This window comes from Centrocercus urophasianus, unplaced genomic scaffold, assembly GCF_019232065.1.
Source record: "Centrocercus urophasianus isolate 14NV4802_14NV808 unplaced genomic scaffold, USGS_Curo_1.0 seq_26, whole genome shotgun sequence".
Classification (NCBI taxonomy): domain Eukaryota; kingdom Metazoa; phylum Chordata; class Aves; order Galliformes; family Phasianidae; genus Centrocercus; species Centrocercus urophasianus.
The window spans coordinates 12366912-12379756 of record NW_024884822.1 but is presented as its reverse complement, the minus strand read 5'-3'; the positions used below and the strand labels follow the sequence as shown (position 1 = coordinate 12379756).

General features: G+C 45.5%; 1 protein-coding gene across 1 annotated transcript in view; it reads right to left on the bottom strand.

Moving 5' to 3' along the window:
- Nucleotides 1-232: 232 nt before the first annotated feature.
- The window catches only part of KLHL3 (kelch like family member 3), a 41584-nt gene continuing 28971 nt past the window's right edge, over nucleotides 233-12845 (bottom strand). The window contains exons 9-15 of the mRNA XM_042826079.1: nucleotides 11309-11426; nucleotides 10460-10657; nucleotides 9603-9704; nucleotides 7402-7530; nucleotides 5273-5413; nucleotides 4922-5065; nucleotides 233-4665 (exon numbers count right to left, since the gene is read on the bottom strand). Of these exons, the coding sequence (XP_042682013.1) occupies nucleotides 4637-4665; nucleotides 4922-5065; nucleotides 5273-5413; nucleotides 7402-7530; nucleotides 9603-9704; nucleotides 10460-10657; nucleotides 11309-11426 (861 nt within the window). The 3' untranslated portion in view covers nucleotides 233-4636. The remainder of the gene's footprint in view (nucleotides 4666-4921; nucleotides 5066-5272; nucleotides 5414-7401; nucleotides 7531-9602; nucleotides 9705-10459; nucleotides 10658-11308; nucleotides 11427-12845) is intronic.

The following is a 12845-nucleotide window of genomic DNA, read 5'->3' as shown; positions in this document are numbered from 1 at the left end:
TTAATCACTGTGCACATCCAGGATGCTCTGGGAACCCCCATACAGCTTAGGGCAGCATTTCTCTGTGCCTGCCTCCAGTTGGAGCTGGGCTGTACCCATGTCCCACATCAGAGGGCACAAAATAGAACCAGGCCTTTGCATACAACTGAAGTGGAAAAAAAGCCACAAAGCACAGCAAGGAGTGCATTCCTCACTGCCTGAAGCTGGTGAAATCAAAGCAGATCCAGAGGAGTTGCATTAGTCCAGTTTTTATTCAAATAAAGAACAGGGAACAACATGATTTTGTCATAAATACACCAGAGAAGACCATTCCCTGCACCATTCATCACCCTGGACAAGGCAGCCATCAAAAGAACTGACTTGCAACGTCCTTCATCCTTCACATTCACACACACACAGTCTTTTAATTAAATAATGAGCTTGAATGGTGACACGACTCATTGTGATGCTGTCAGCTATGGAACCAACAGCAGCTGCTTTACACAAAGAACTTCACCTCCAAGTAAACTGCTTCACAATCTTCTGTAATCCTTAAAATTGTTTGATTGTTGTTGGTTTGGTTGTCGTTGTTGTTGTTGTTTCTTTAATACATAAAATACACAAATTCTCAACATGTCTTTATTGTCACCGTAAAGGAAAATAACTTATAAAACCAGAAAGAGAAAGACAGAAGGGAAAAAAGCACTCGTCTCCAGTCTATAGCATCTACCAGACTCCCAAACCCTGTGGTCTGAGCATCAGGCTGTAGGTGTGTGCATGGGATGTATGGGCACAAGGCAAAGCCGGGGGGGAACTGCTCCGATGCTACGGTTTATGAGCGATGAATCCCACAGGTTAGAAACAAGCTGCACTTATCTGCCGAAGCACCACCTTAGCTGGATGAATCAGGCATCACACATCACTGGATAGCAAGGATTGTGGTCTCCAAATGCTGCAAACGAGAGAACAGTATTAAGCTTTCGTGGTGTTGTCATGCAAATGCTGCCGAGTAAATTTATGGTAATTACAGTGCAGTACACATCTGTACCAAAAAAAATATTTGGATAAACTGAATGAACCGAAAATTGGTTTTAATCACCCCCAATTTATCTATTAGGCACAAATGGAAAAGATGGACTTGATTCAAACTTGTTTCAACAGCAGATTGTTTGAGGCAAATCCATCCTGCTTTACATATGTTGGGCTGCTTGCAGAGCCAGCAGTGTGTGAGCCTCTTCACCAGCCTGCACCCGGGGACACTGCAAGCTCTGTGCAAGGTCACCTTGTGGAAACCCAATGCCACAGTTCCCTAGGGGTCAGCACACAGAGATCCCCAAAGAGCTGAGAAAAGCCTTCATGTTCCCAACCAACCGCTGCGAGGAGGCCGCCTGAGTTCAGTGTGTAAAGCCTTCACAAATCCTCCTGTAACAACTCCATCACTTTCGGCAGCCTGTGGCACATCGCACCTCCTCCACAAGCAGCCACGGGGCAGACAGCTCATCCACCACGCTGACCAGAGAGCAAACAGAAAGTTAAATTAGAGTACTGAAACTGTTTTCAAATAGCTAGCAATCTAAGAGCGTGCTGGTGACGGAGGTAATGGGTTTTGTTTCGAAACGTTGAGCCCAGTGCTGTCCTTCCACCGTGTCAGAACCAACATAAGAGCTATCCCAGATGTTGGTTACATCATTACATTTCTTGTGCAGAATCCATACAAATTCACACATCACAGCCAGCAAAAACTGCACAGGAGTGTTAGGAATCAGATCCAGAATTTAACACAGGTGTCATCAGCGGCCATAAAAAGCAATCCAAACATTTTTTAAAATTCTTATAAAAAGATATTTACAGTAAAATCGTTAGCACTGATGCTATGCTTTCAGTCCTAGAAAAAGGCAGTCTTTAAAGGGGCTGGCTCAGGTGCTCCAAATGAATCATACAAACACAGAACAACACACCAAAGACAGACAAATTCCAAAAGCATTTCAAGGGGAGGGGATACAGCTGGTTCTTCATGTGTTACAGTTGTTCATATTGCATAGCTGGAAAACGAGGTCACTTGGCTTGCATAACACTGCAACATTTGAGAAGGAAAAGGGAATTGGTTGGGGTGGAGGAGCTGTGGCTGCAACCAGGAGCACTGGCAATGGCCAAGCCCTAGCCCTGTCCAGCAAGCCTTAGGTCTTGGCCACCAGCATCAATAAATGCCATTTTACAATAGCAGAGAATCATCAAAAGCTTTTGCCTTGTAAGCAAGGAAGGTTTATAAAGCAATGTAAGTTGGGGAAAAAATTACCCAGCTTTCAAGTATATTCACCATTCATGACATCTGATCAACACAGCAAGCTTCAGACTTGCATCTCTTCACCACTTTTTGTGGGTTAGATTTAAAAAAAAACTCTTCATCTCTTGGTAACATTTGCCTTCGCTCCAGCAACACTGGAATTGAGATCAGTTTGGCAGCTACAAACAAAGCTTTTTAGCTTTACGTTTCCTATGTTTATTTGAGACTTAACAAGAGACAGGCATGCTCAAACACACGTCCATCCTGTTGACTGATCTGCATCCAATAAGAGATGATAACAGACTAAAAAGCTTTGCCTACCCATTTATGCCATATTCCCACAGGCTGCGTGCAAGGCACACATTTGGCAACCAGCTTTAGAGGTAAAATCACTCCAAGCCAAGGCATCACCTTGCTTATGTCACTGTCAAGATGCATCTCAGGACTCTGATATGAAGCCAGCTTCAGCCTGGGATACATTGCCAGCAACCTCAACAGCTTTTACAATAAGACTAGCCATCAAAAAGGGCAGCACATTATGCTGGTTTTTTGGTATGTTTCATGGCAAATTGTAGAAGCCAACACGAGACTTAAAGGGGATTATAGAGAGGACTTATTATTATTATTGTTAGCCCTCCTCCATGGGAGGTGGAGCAGCAAGGGTAGGCACTATTTCCCCTAGAGGGAGCAGGCGCCCATGGCACAGGGACCATGTCAACTCACACACTGAAATGTGCTTATTTACAGAACTAATGTACACACCTGCTAAAGCTGCACAAGGTGATTTAGCCTTAGATCCCTCAGAAATCGATTTTTAGGTATTTTTCTTTTCTACTGCAGAAGTTTGCCTGGAGTGTTTTTGACAGATCTGTAGAGAAAGACACCAGGAAAGAGCAGCACTTTGTGCTGGTGCTCAGCAGTAACACAAGCAGATACGGTCCTGCAGGCCAGATGCCCCCAGCAGAAAGCCACTGCTGATCCACAGGGAAAAGGAGTGAGACAGGCCCTCACAAAAGGCCACATAAATCAAAGATAGTGAGATAGGAAAGAAGCAAGAAGAAAAAAGGGGAAGGGAGAGTGAGGAAGGGAAAAAAAAGAATACATCAGGAGAATATTTTGGAGTCTACATTCCTGCACGCTGTATGTCAGAGCTCACAAGGAGGCAAACAAAGGTATTTGCAAGTCAAGCATCTTCTTAAACAGAAAGCTCTGAGAATCTGTGATGTAAGCAAGATGACTGCATCACAGCTATATCTAGATTTGTCTGTTTTGAATAATCGTATCAATTCTTTCTACTAACAGCAGAACACTTTCAGTACAGGGAAGATTAAAATAACAGTTACAATGACAGTGATTAGAGAGAGCTCTGTGCTCTGGAAGCATTAAGACACTGCACGTTCATTACCATGCTAATTAACTGCTGCCTAACTGACAGAGGGTTCTCACTGTAGGTACCTTCTACATTAATGGCACCATAAGATCTTTCTTTTGACATCTGAATGGTCTATTATGAAATGGCATTGAAATGCTGGACAGAGTTAGAACTGGGGCTTTCAGCACAGCTGGCAACACTGGCGAGGTGCAGGGTAGGGAACAGTTTCTATTCAAGCAGTATTTGTTTCACAGGAGCAACGAACCCTGTCAGAGCAGCATGTCTTTTGCGGGGCTGAGAGGTTTGGTGTGGTAGAGTTGCTAAGATATCAGCCCCTGGGAAGGCATAGCCCAGCATGTACAGGAAACAGCATTCATGGCAAGTAGAAAAATCACATGGCATTTATTTCCACCATACGACACGCATTTCAGGGACACATACAGTAGTCCAGTGGCAGCTACAAACGTATGACTGAGACAGTGTCACACTCAAGCCAGAGCGCCCTGTTCCAGTCCGTTCCTGCTGACTGCTTTTCTCAGTTGGTGCTCAGAAGTTTCCACTGTCAGTAGTAAGGTCTGCCCTCTGGGTGCAGTGAGAAAATAGTTCAACCAACAGTGGGTACGGAGCATCAGTAGTGAAGAAATCCAGAAGCGTTCATTTTTACTCACATGCCCAAACGTAGCAGTTTTGTTTCATACAAGAAATTCCGTGCCTGCAGTTCAAGCACTATGTTTATCCCAGCACACTTGTCATTGAGAAAAACACTTGATTGCACCATAGATAACAAGCAACACTTCGTGTCTAGCGTGGAACATGTCTCCAGAAGGACTTTCCCTTTGCTTTGCAATCCACTGCAGAGCAGATGATGTTTGTAACATAGCACTTGTCACATGAAGATGGTAACAGCAATGAGATGGGTCAAGTCAGAGGTCAGTCATCTTCCCACCACCACCTAGCTGGATCCATTTCACTTCTGCTCCTTGCAACGACTTGATTGTGTGTCACAATGGTTTGTGAATCACAGCAACACCTGTTTTAAGAATGCACAGACAAGCTGTTATCTCAGGAGCAGCTCCTGGTTGCCCTGTAGCTAAGATCATGCTGCAAAAACTAACATCAGCAGCAAGCTAGCAGAACTGCTTACTGTTTCCATGAAGGAATCCTCTACTGAAGACCAAATAAAGCATATGCAGATTTAAGATTAAAGCATCAGGAGGCACAACCCTTACATTTATGAATGTTCCAAGCTGTTCCCAGCTCTCTCACTTAAGTGTTTCTATCTTTACCTGCATAACTCCTCCCTGTGCTCATACTGGTTGGCAGCAATGTCCACTTGTCTGTGATGGGGTTGTAGTATTCCACAGAGGCCAAGTTGCAGGAACCATCATCTCCTCCTACCACGTAGAGGAGACCATTCACCGCACACACACCTCAAAGCAGAGCACAGAGTTAAACAGGCTAACTTCTGTCCCACAACACATTGCCAGCCACATTTTGATTCATTCCCTTGAAGACACCTCATCTTCCAATTAATTACTTGTTTGTAATACTGTATACTTTTATACCTAGAACAACAGCCACATTAAAAACCACAGACAAATGCGACCAAGCACCAAAGACAGGCTTACTGTGCTTACCTGCATTTCTTCGGCACATATTCATGTCTGCTACTTGCTTCCAGGTGTTTGTTCCTGGATCGTAGACTTCCACACTCTTCCTGACCAGGGGACCATCATGCCCTCCTGTTGCATACAGCAGCCCACTGAGAACACCAACACCTGCCAAACAGAGCCCAGCATTGCCAAACGTACACAGCAAAGGCTGCACATGCCTGGGTCTGCAACTGGATCCTGCAGGGGCATCTCTCCAAGGCATTTCCAGAACATGGGCTACGTATGTTTCAGCATCACCCAGCACTCGGTCAGCTCTCCAACTACGCATATAGACTGCTGCAGCTCATTCCCTCTTTATCCCTGTCTGTCTGATATTTTCTGCCACAGGTCTCTCTGCATTTAGCCTGATTTTCATTTTCAGGAACTACATTTTTGTTTTTCCAGCTGCCTTTGTGCCTTCATCCCTTTGACACCATTTCTCTTTTCAGCAACCTATGGCTCACTCCAATTCTTCAGGCTGCCTCTGGGTTTGTTTCCCCGTTCTCCTCACCACTCTTTCCTCAAACTGGAGTGAAACAGAAACACCAAGCTGAATTGCATCATGTTAAGCATGGCATTAGCCAGCAGGACAGCCCCCAGGACCTAAAAATAGTCTTGTGTTGATAATTTTTAGAAAGGCACAGAGCTCTGACCCCAGAGCTGTTCAAGGAGCATCCCAATTGATGGAGAAGTGGCAACTCACCCAGCTGGCAAGGAAAGCCTGCCACTTCTGAGCCCATCCAACCTATTTGACCACATTCAGCTGTTATGACAGATTTATACCTCAAAATAAAAAAGTCAGTAAGCTAATTTAAGCAAGTAGAAGAGTTAAAAGGCTGGGAACACTATAGCTTCCACAGTTGAAACGCCTTTATCTGTGTTGAGATGGGGGGCACAGGAAGAACCGTCTCTGCCCAGGGGACTGCCATTCCTCCAGCAGCACGCTGCCAGCACAGCCCTGATGCCTGCTTTGGGGTCGTGGCAGGGATTTGAGGACACTCATCCTCACCTCCGCTAGATGTCAGTATGGGCACAGCAATGCTGGGAGCTCAGGTTCTCGTTTCCCAAGCTGTACCAGAGCAGCAGCACTACTCTCGATGTGGCAGCTGGTGCCTGCTGGAGGGATGCGTGCCAAGTGTTTGGGTCACGACCACTTGATGGGCTCGGCTCAATTTGGGAACTGCAAGCTGCAAGGTTACTTGGCATATTTTTGCTCTACTTTGACATACTGTCAAACAATATGAGATTTTCATTGTTTTCCTATAAGTTTGGGATACGTTTTATTATCAAGCCAATATTATAAACCTCTTCAACTGAATTAAAATCAACAGCACGTGACCATATTTGCCTCAGCAAGAGCTAAAGAAAGTGCATTAGGGTGAGGAAAGAAAGACTGTGCAACCACCCAGCTCAGAAGGAAATCTTCACCTGAAGATTATTTTAAATGCAATGGATAGGAGCTTCTACCCTTGCTGGAGATGAACAGCCACAGAGAAGACAAGTGCCAACCTGACCTAATATCACATGTAAGTTAGAAGCCATCAAGACTTCCTTTATCACGTCCTTTCCTCTGATCTTCCAGATCACCAACTCCAGGCAAAGGTACACTAAAACCTGGTTAGCAGTGGCCATGTGAGATTAATTATGTTGCCCTGACTTGGTCCATGTGTAACCAACCCAGTGCAGAGAATGTGCTGCTCTTGGAGACTCAGGAAGGATCCAAAGTGAAAATGCATCTGACACAGCCCTCTAAAACCAGGATAAAGAAGGCAGTGCAGCTTGAATTCCCAGTGTCCAGCTGAGCCTGCAGCTGGCAGTTTGGAAAGACAACTGTCAGCATACAAGTGAGATGCATCTGTTAGAAAAGCTATGTGGAAACAGTGCACATTATTTCATTAATACAGAAATTAATTTCAATTTGGAAGAATATAATGAAGTCAGGAAAGATGCTGAGAGCTTCCAAGCAGTTATGGCTTTTCCCCTCATGGTAGGGGGGCAGAAAATAACAGGCTGCACTTGCCAGCTCACTTGCCAAAACACATTTTCCCTTTCCTTTCACAAAGAGAGGAGAGCCCAGTGATTATCCCCTTTCAAGAACACACCAGAGCCACTACCTGCACCGCTGCGTCGAGTGCTCATGTCAGCCACGTAGGTCCATTCGTTGGTGGCCGGGTTGTACTGCTCCACAGTACTAAGGCACTGGCGAGATGCTCCATCATAACCCCCCACAGCATAGAGCTTACCTGCAAGAGACACATGTTGGCATCAGCATCACGGCTATGACTGATGTATGACGCCCCTACCATACCTGGCAGCCCTGCTGAGGTCAGATCCTAGCTTGGAAGGCCCTGGTAGAACTGCCTGAGCCTGTTGGCATGTCTGGGGCAAACCCTACTGAAAGGATCTGAAGCAGGATCACAGACAGTGGGCCTGTTTGCTTTTAAAGCTGTCAGGCAAGACAGGGAACCATAATTACACAACAGATTCATTAGAAGCCCAAAGCCCTGAGGGTTTTCTGAATGACTTGTTGGCCTAGGAGATGAGTTAATACCAGAGCATGTTCTTCTGATCAGCATTTCCTCCTGTTCAGGTGCCACATAGCAAGGTGAGCTGACAAAGGTAAATACTGTACATTAATTACACAAGCAATAAATCTGCAACAACCCCTTAATATATTTCCTCCGTGGAAACGTAAACCCAATTTTGAATGTCCTAGGACAAACCAGGACAAACCAAAGCTGCTAGTACAGCTGAGGCCACTCTGTTCACTCATGCCAAGTGACCATGACACAGAAATCCTGTGGGACATAGGACAGTATGTCTATGCTGTGCGCTTCTTGGTTACACAGGACTCCCAACAACAGCTATCATCGACAGTCTTATGCTTGATACTTTGATATTTCAGGGCTTCAAAAGGATGTGGTCCTGCCTCTGTGGTCACAGCTTCACTCACAGCCTCCTCGAGCTCTTGTTTGAAGCCACTTATTGTTAACTCAATCAACCAAGGCAAGAGTGCCAGACAAAGCAGGACAAGATAAAGTTCCCTGGTTGGCATCAATCCTTAGATATTTTCACTACCTACAGGCATTGGATCAATCTCCATCATATTCAGATGAGCACTGGGGGTAAACTGCATGCTGCAGCTGGTTCCCTACACTATTACAATCAGCTTTCCTTCTCCATCACACACTCATTTACTATTGCGAACTCCAACACACGCAACACTTTCTCACACGTTAAACAAAGCAAAGCAAAAGGATTTCATATGCATCCAGTAGAAAATAGTTCATAGAAACACATTTCTCAAGTATGTACTACATATTTGCTTGGAATTCAAACGACCAACCCACTGCAGCAAAACAAACCACTGTCAGTAGCCCAGCACTCCACAAATGGGCCAATTTTGAACGAGATGCTTATTTAAAGGAATATGCAGATTTAGCACAACCCCCACGCGTCATTTTGACTTCACCTCATCCTCTTCCTCTCCCAAACACACTTCACACATTTCCCATTCAAACCAAGTGAGTTCAAAGCAGAGTACACAACAAGCTTTGTGCCATTGGCTGCTCCACAGGGTACTGATTGGAAACTGTTACACCATGCTAAGAGAAGGTCAAACAAGAACTTTCCCTTGCTTCAGAACTGATTTTGCTGAAGGTTTCTACCTAAGTTGCTCTTTCTCCTGGATGCAAACCAGCCTGCTTGGTTCCAGCCCACCTGGGACTGCATGATCCCTTGCACCACCGGCTCTGTTCACTTCACCTGCCCCACTCCCGAGCTGCCTCAATATCAGCATTCATAATCATCAGCCCCTGCTCACTTATGAACCAGAGCAAATGGTGCTGCCTGTGCCCAAAAGCCTGGTTTTAGCATTCCTGCCAAACCACCAGCCTGGGGCTGTGGGATGAACTGTGCTCCTGTTCTACCACTGAGCAGATTTCTTGTGATAGGTGCTCCATCCACACACTGTCTGCTGATGGCAACAGTGCACTGCATAACACTGTTTGCTGTCATCAGAAGCAATCCAGGCAGAATAAGAATTCAGAGAAACCTGCACACACCTAACAGCATCCACAGAAGGCATGGGTTGGTCTGATACAGGTCTGAGGCTCTTGGAAAACAGCACACAGTTTTTCACTTATAAATAAAGGAGAACTAAAAAAGCTGCAGCAATTAGCTCTGATAAAATAAATCTTTACCAATCAAAGACAGTGTAGAGAACAGGTCCTTCAGTTACTTCCTATTGCACTTACTAGGCTTCTGTTTGACACTGAAACGTTTGCTTGATGGAAATGGCTGATGGTTTTCTTACCCTCCACAACTCCAACTCCAACACTGCTTCTTCTTGTGTTCATGGGAGCCACAAAAAACCACTCATTGGTTTTATAGCTATAGGCCTCAACTGATGCCAGACCTAGTTAAAAAGGGGATACACAGGTTTTCTAATTAAAAAAAAAGAGAAGAGAAAAAGATTGGTGTTGCACTTTCATCTGCCTTCCACCTCCACCCAAGCCCGTAATTCCCCCCGCACTCCTGAGACCCAATTTTCCAGTCCCTTTCGTTTCAAGCTGGATGCACCACATCAATGCCACTTCTCCAGCAGCTGGAAAAATCACATGGACCCTTGCCCCGGGGCACCAACGTGGAGCAGAGTCCAGATTCCAATCCCAAAGGTTCACACTCTTTCAAGCATTATAAAATGTCTATGCAAAGGATGAAAAACTACCCCAGAGCATTCTGCACTGTACTCATCACCAGCTGAAACAGCTACAGCAGAGGTGTGAAGCTAAACAAGCAGTTTTAGCAACGTAACTCCCAGACAAGCATACCCCATAAAATGCCCTATTCACATTTCATTCATGCTGCTATGCAAATTTCAACTAAAAATCAGAAAAAATCCCTTTTCAGTCAGAATCAGCATGTTCATATAGAGAATGAGACTGAAAGAACCATTTCTTTCAAGAAATGAAAAAGAAACTGGGTGAGACACTCAATTACTGAAGGGTCAGAACATGTGTTTGGTACTGCACACAGTGCATCCACCCAGACTCTGGCACATTCTCTACAAAATTATTGAAGAATTGCTCTGGAACCTCACTAAAGCTCTGCAAACTCTGCTGGGGTCTCTGAAAACACTGCTTTGGGTCAGGCTTTTGTTCAGTCACCTACCAGTGCTGCCATCAAAACCGCCCACTGCATACAGGAGATCATTGAGCACAGCTGCACCCAAAGTGCTTCTTCTTTCCTGCATGCTGGCTATGGATGTCCACTGGTCCTTCACGCCATCGTACACATCAACAGTGCGTACCCTTAAGGATCCATTAAAGCCTCCGACAGCATAAACATTGCCAGCCATAAACACTACACCTGATAAAGGAGGAGAGACATCTTACGGAGGTTTTACAAACAGCTGAAGAACCAAGTATTATCAGATGGCTGCCAGGGTGCTTAAGGCAGCAGGGAAGTGCAGAACGTGGGCAAGTCTTGAGGGCTTTCTGCAGGTTAAGAGCAGTGGAGCCAAGTATGATAAAATATACGTGTTGTAAGGATGGTAAAATGCACATAAACGCACAGCAACATAAGGCACAGATGGATTCAAATCTGAATGAAGCGTTTTTTGGAGTCACAGAGGACACCAAATGGTGATCCACATTCACATCTATATCATGTTGTCAGGACAACGCTCCCAGCTTTCAGATCCACTCTCCACTGACCCTTAACAGACCAAGAGGGCTTTACTGAGCTCCTCTGATTTTTCACTAGGAAACCACAGAGAACTGGATGTTTATGGGGATAGTAACTATGAGGGGCAGATAGGCAGAAAGCAAGCCCTGCACAGTGCAGGGCACCCACCTGAACACAAAGGGCATACGTATAGGGAAAGAGGAAAAGGAACGGCAAAAAGAAAGCTGTTTGAGGATGAAAGCACAGAGGAAAGCTGAAGTGATGACTGAGGACACATTCATCTGGCTCTGAAGAGCTGGACACAACGAAAGCTGCGGCAAGCTTTCCCATTACCTGCTCTACACCTCCGGGAGGGAAGCTCAGCAACCTGGTCCCACCGCTCCTCCTCGAAGTCATAGCACTCCACACTGCGGATGGCTTTGGGCGCTTGCCCGCCAACCACAATCATCACCTGGAAAGGGAAAATGAGAGCTGGGCCACCTCAGACATCAGCCTGGGCAACTGCTCTCTGAACAGAATACAGCAGCCCACCCCAGCCTATAGCAGCTGCCAGGCAAAAGCTGCAAGCCCACCAGAAGCCTCTGCAGACAGTTACTTCAGTCAATCCTTCAAAAGAAAAACCTCATCTCCATTTTAACACACACTGCATGGGACAACCCCCATTAACCCTTCCTCATTGTTTCCCAAGCAGGCAACTTGCCCTATTTCCCTATGAAACACAGAATTAGTTTGCAGCAGGGTGCGTGCAAAGCTTGTGGCCAAAGTATTTTTAAGCAAAGAAGATCCCAGAGTAATTTCCACAGCCAGCCCAGTGTTCAGTCATTATCTCCATGATGGTGCTAAAAATAATCAATGCCACTTAACAAATTAAACCTGCCAGCTGTATTGTCACCTGCAGGGAAGATGTCACTTGGGGAAAGCAGGACTTAAGACCCAGTGCTGCTGGGCTGCTGAAGGAAGTAGGTTGTCAGCTTCATTAAAGCCTCTGGCTGCTACATGTGTTGATGCAAATCTAGTAATTAAACCTTAAACTCCACGCAGATAGGGAAGAGCTATGTGAAGCTAATCAACAGTGAATCTCAGGAACCTGAGAAATGCTCTGCTGCGACCACATGCAGTGCAGTCCTTCACAAACCTGCCCTGCCTGCTGCCAGCCCTCAGCTCTGGAGGGCAGCCCATAGCCATGTGCACAGGCAGCATCTGAATCTCTGGCATTTATAAACAGCACTACCTGCACTTTGACCTGAACACATTTCCTTCTGTCCCCTCCACCGCTACCAAGAGGGAAGATTTGTTATCTTACCACAGGAGCAAACACTACGACAATCTGATTTTTACAAGGCCACCGAGCAGTGAGTGAGGTAAGGGGGCTCCAAATGTAGTTAAAGGGAAGATGATTCTGGCATCAGCCTCTACAAGGCACCTGTGGGCGGCTGAGGGATGAGACTCCACTTGAGGTCATAAGGTAATGAGCTCAACTCCTGTCACAGTTGCCACAGAAGTCCAGGGCTAGACAATGCTCTAAATTATTTCAAGAGTATGAAAACAGTGAACAGCTCTAGAAAGACAATGTGACCTTAGGAGGTAAATCAGCCTAAATTAGCAGTCTGACCACTAAGTGTGCAGCAGGCTCTCATGGAAAGCTGCAGAGCCTCACATGATTATAGACTTAAGAGATTTCACAGCAGGACCAGCGGATAAGATGAAAGTTTCCCAGTAACCAGATTGCTAGGAGATCATCACCTTCTCCCATTTCTTTATAGTTAAAAAAAAGAACAACAAAAAAAGAGTTATCAGCCCCACAGAAGATCTGGGTTGGTACTCGTAGGTCATGCTATTAGTAGATGCTGAGAATCTCTTTAGTCACTGA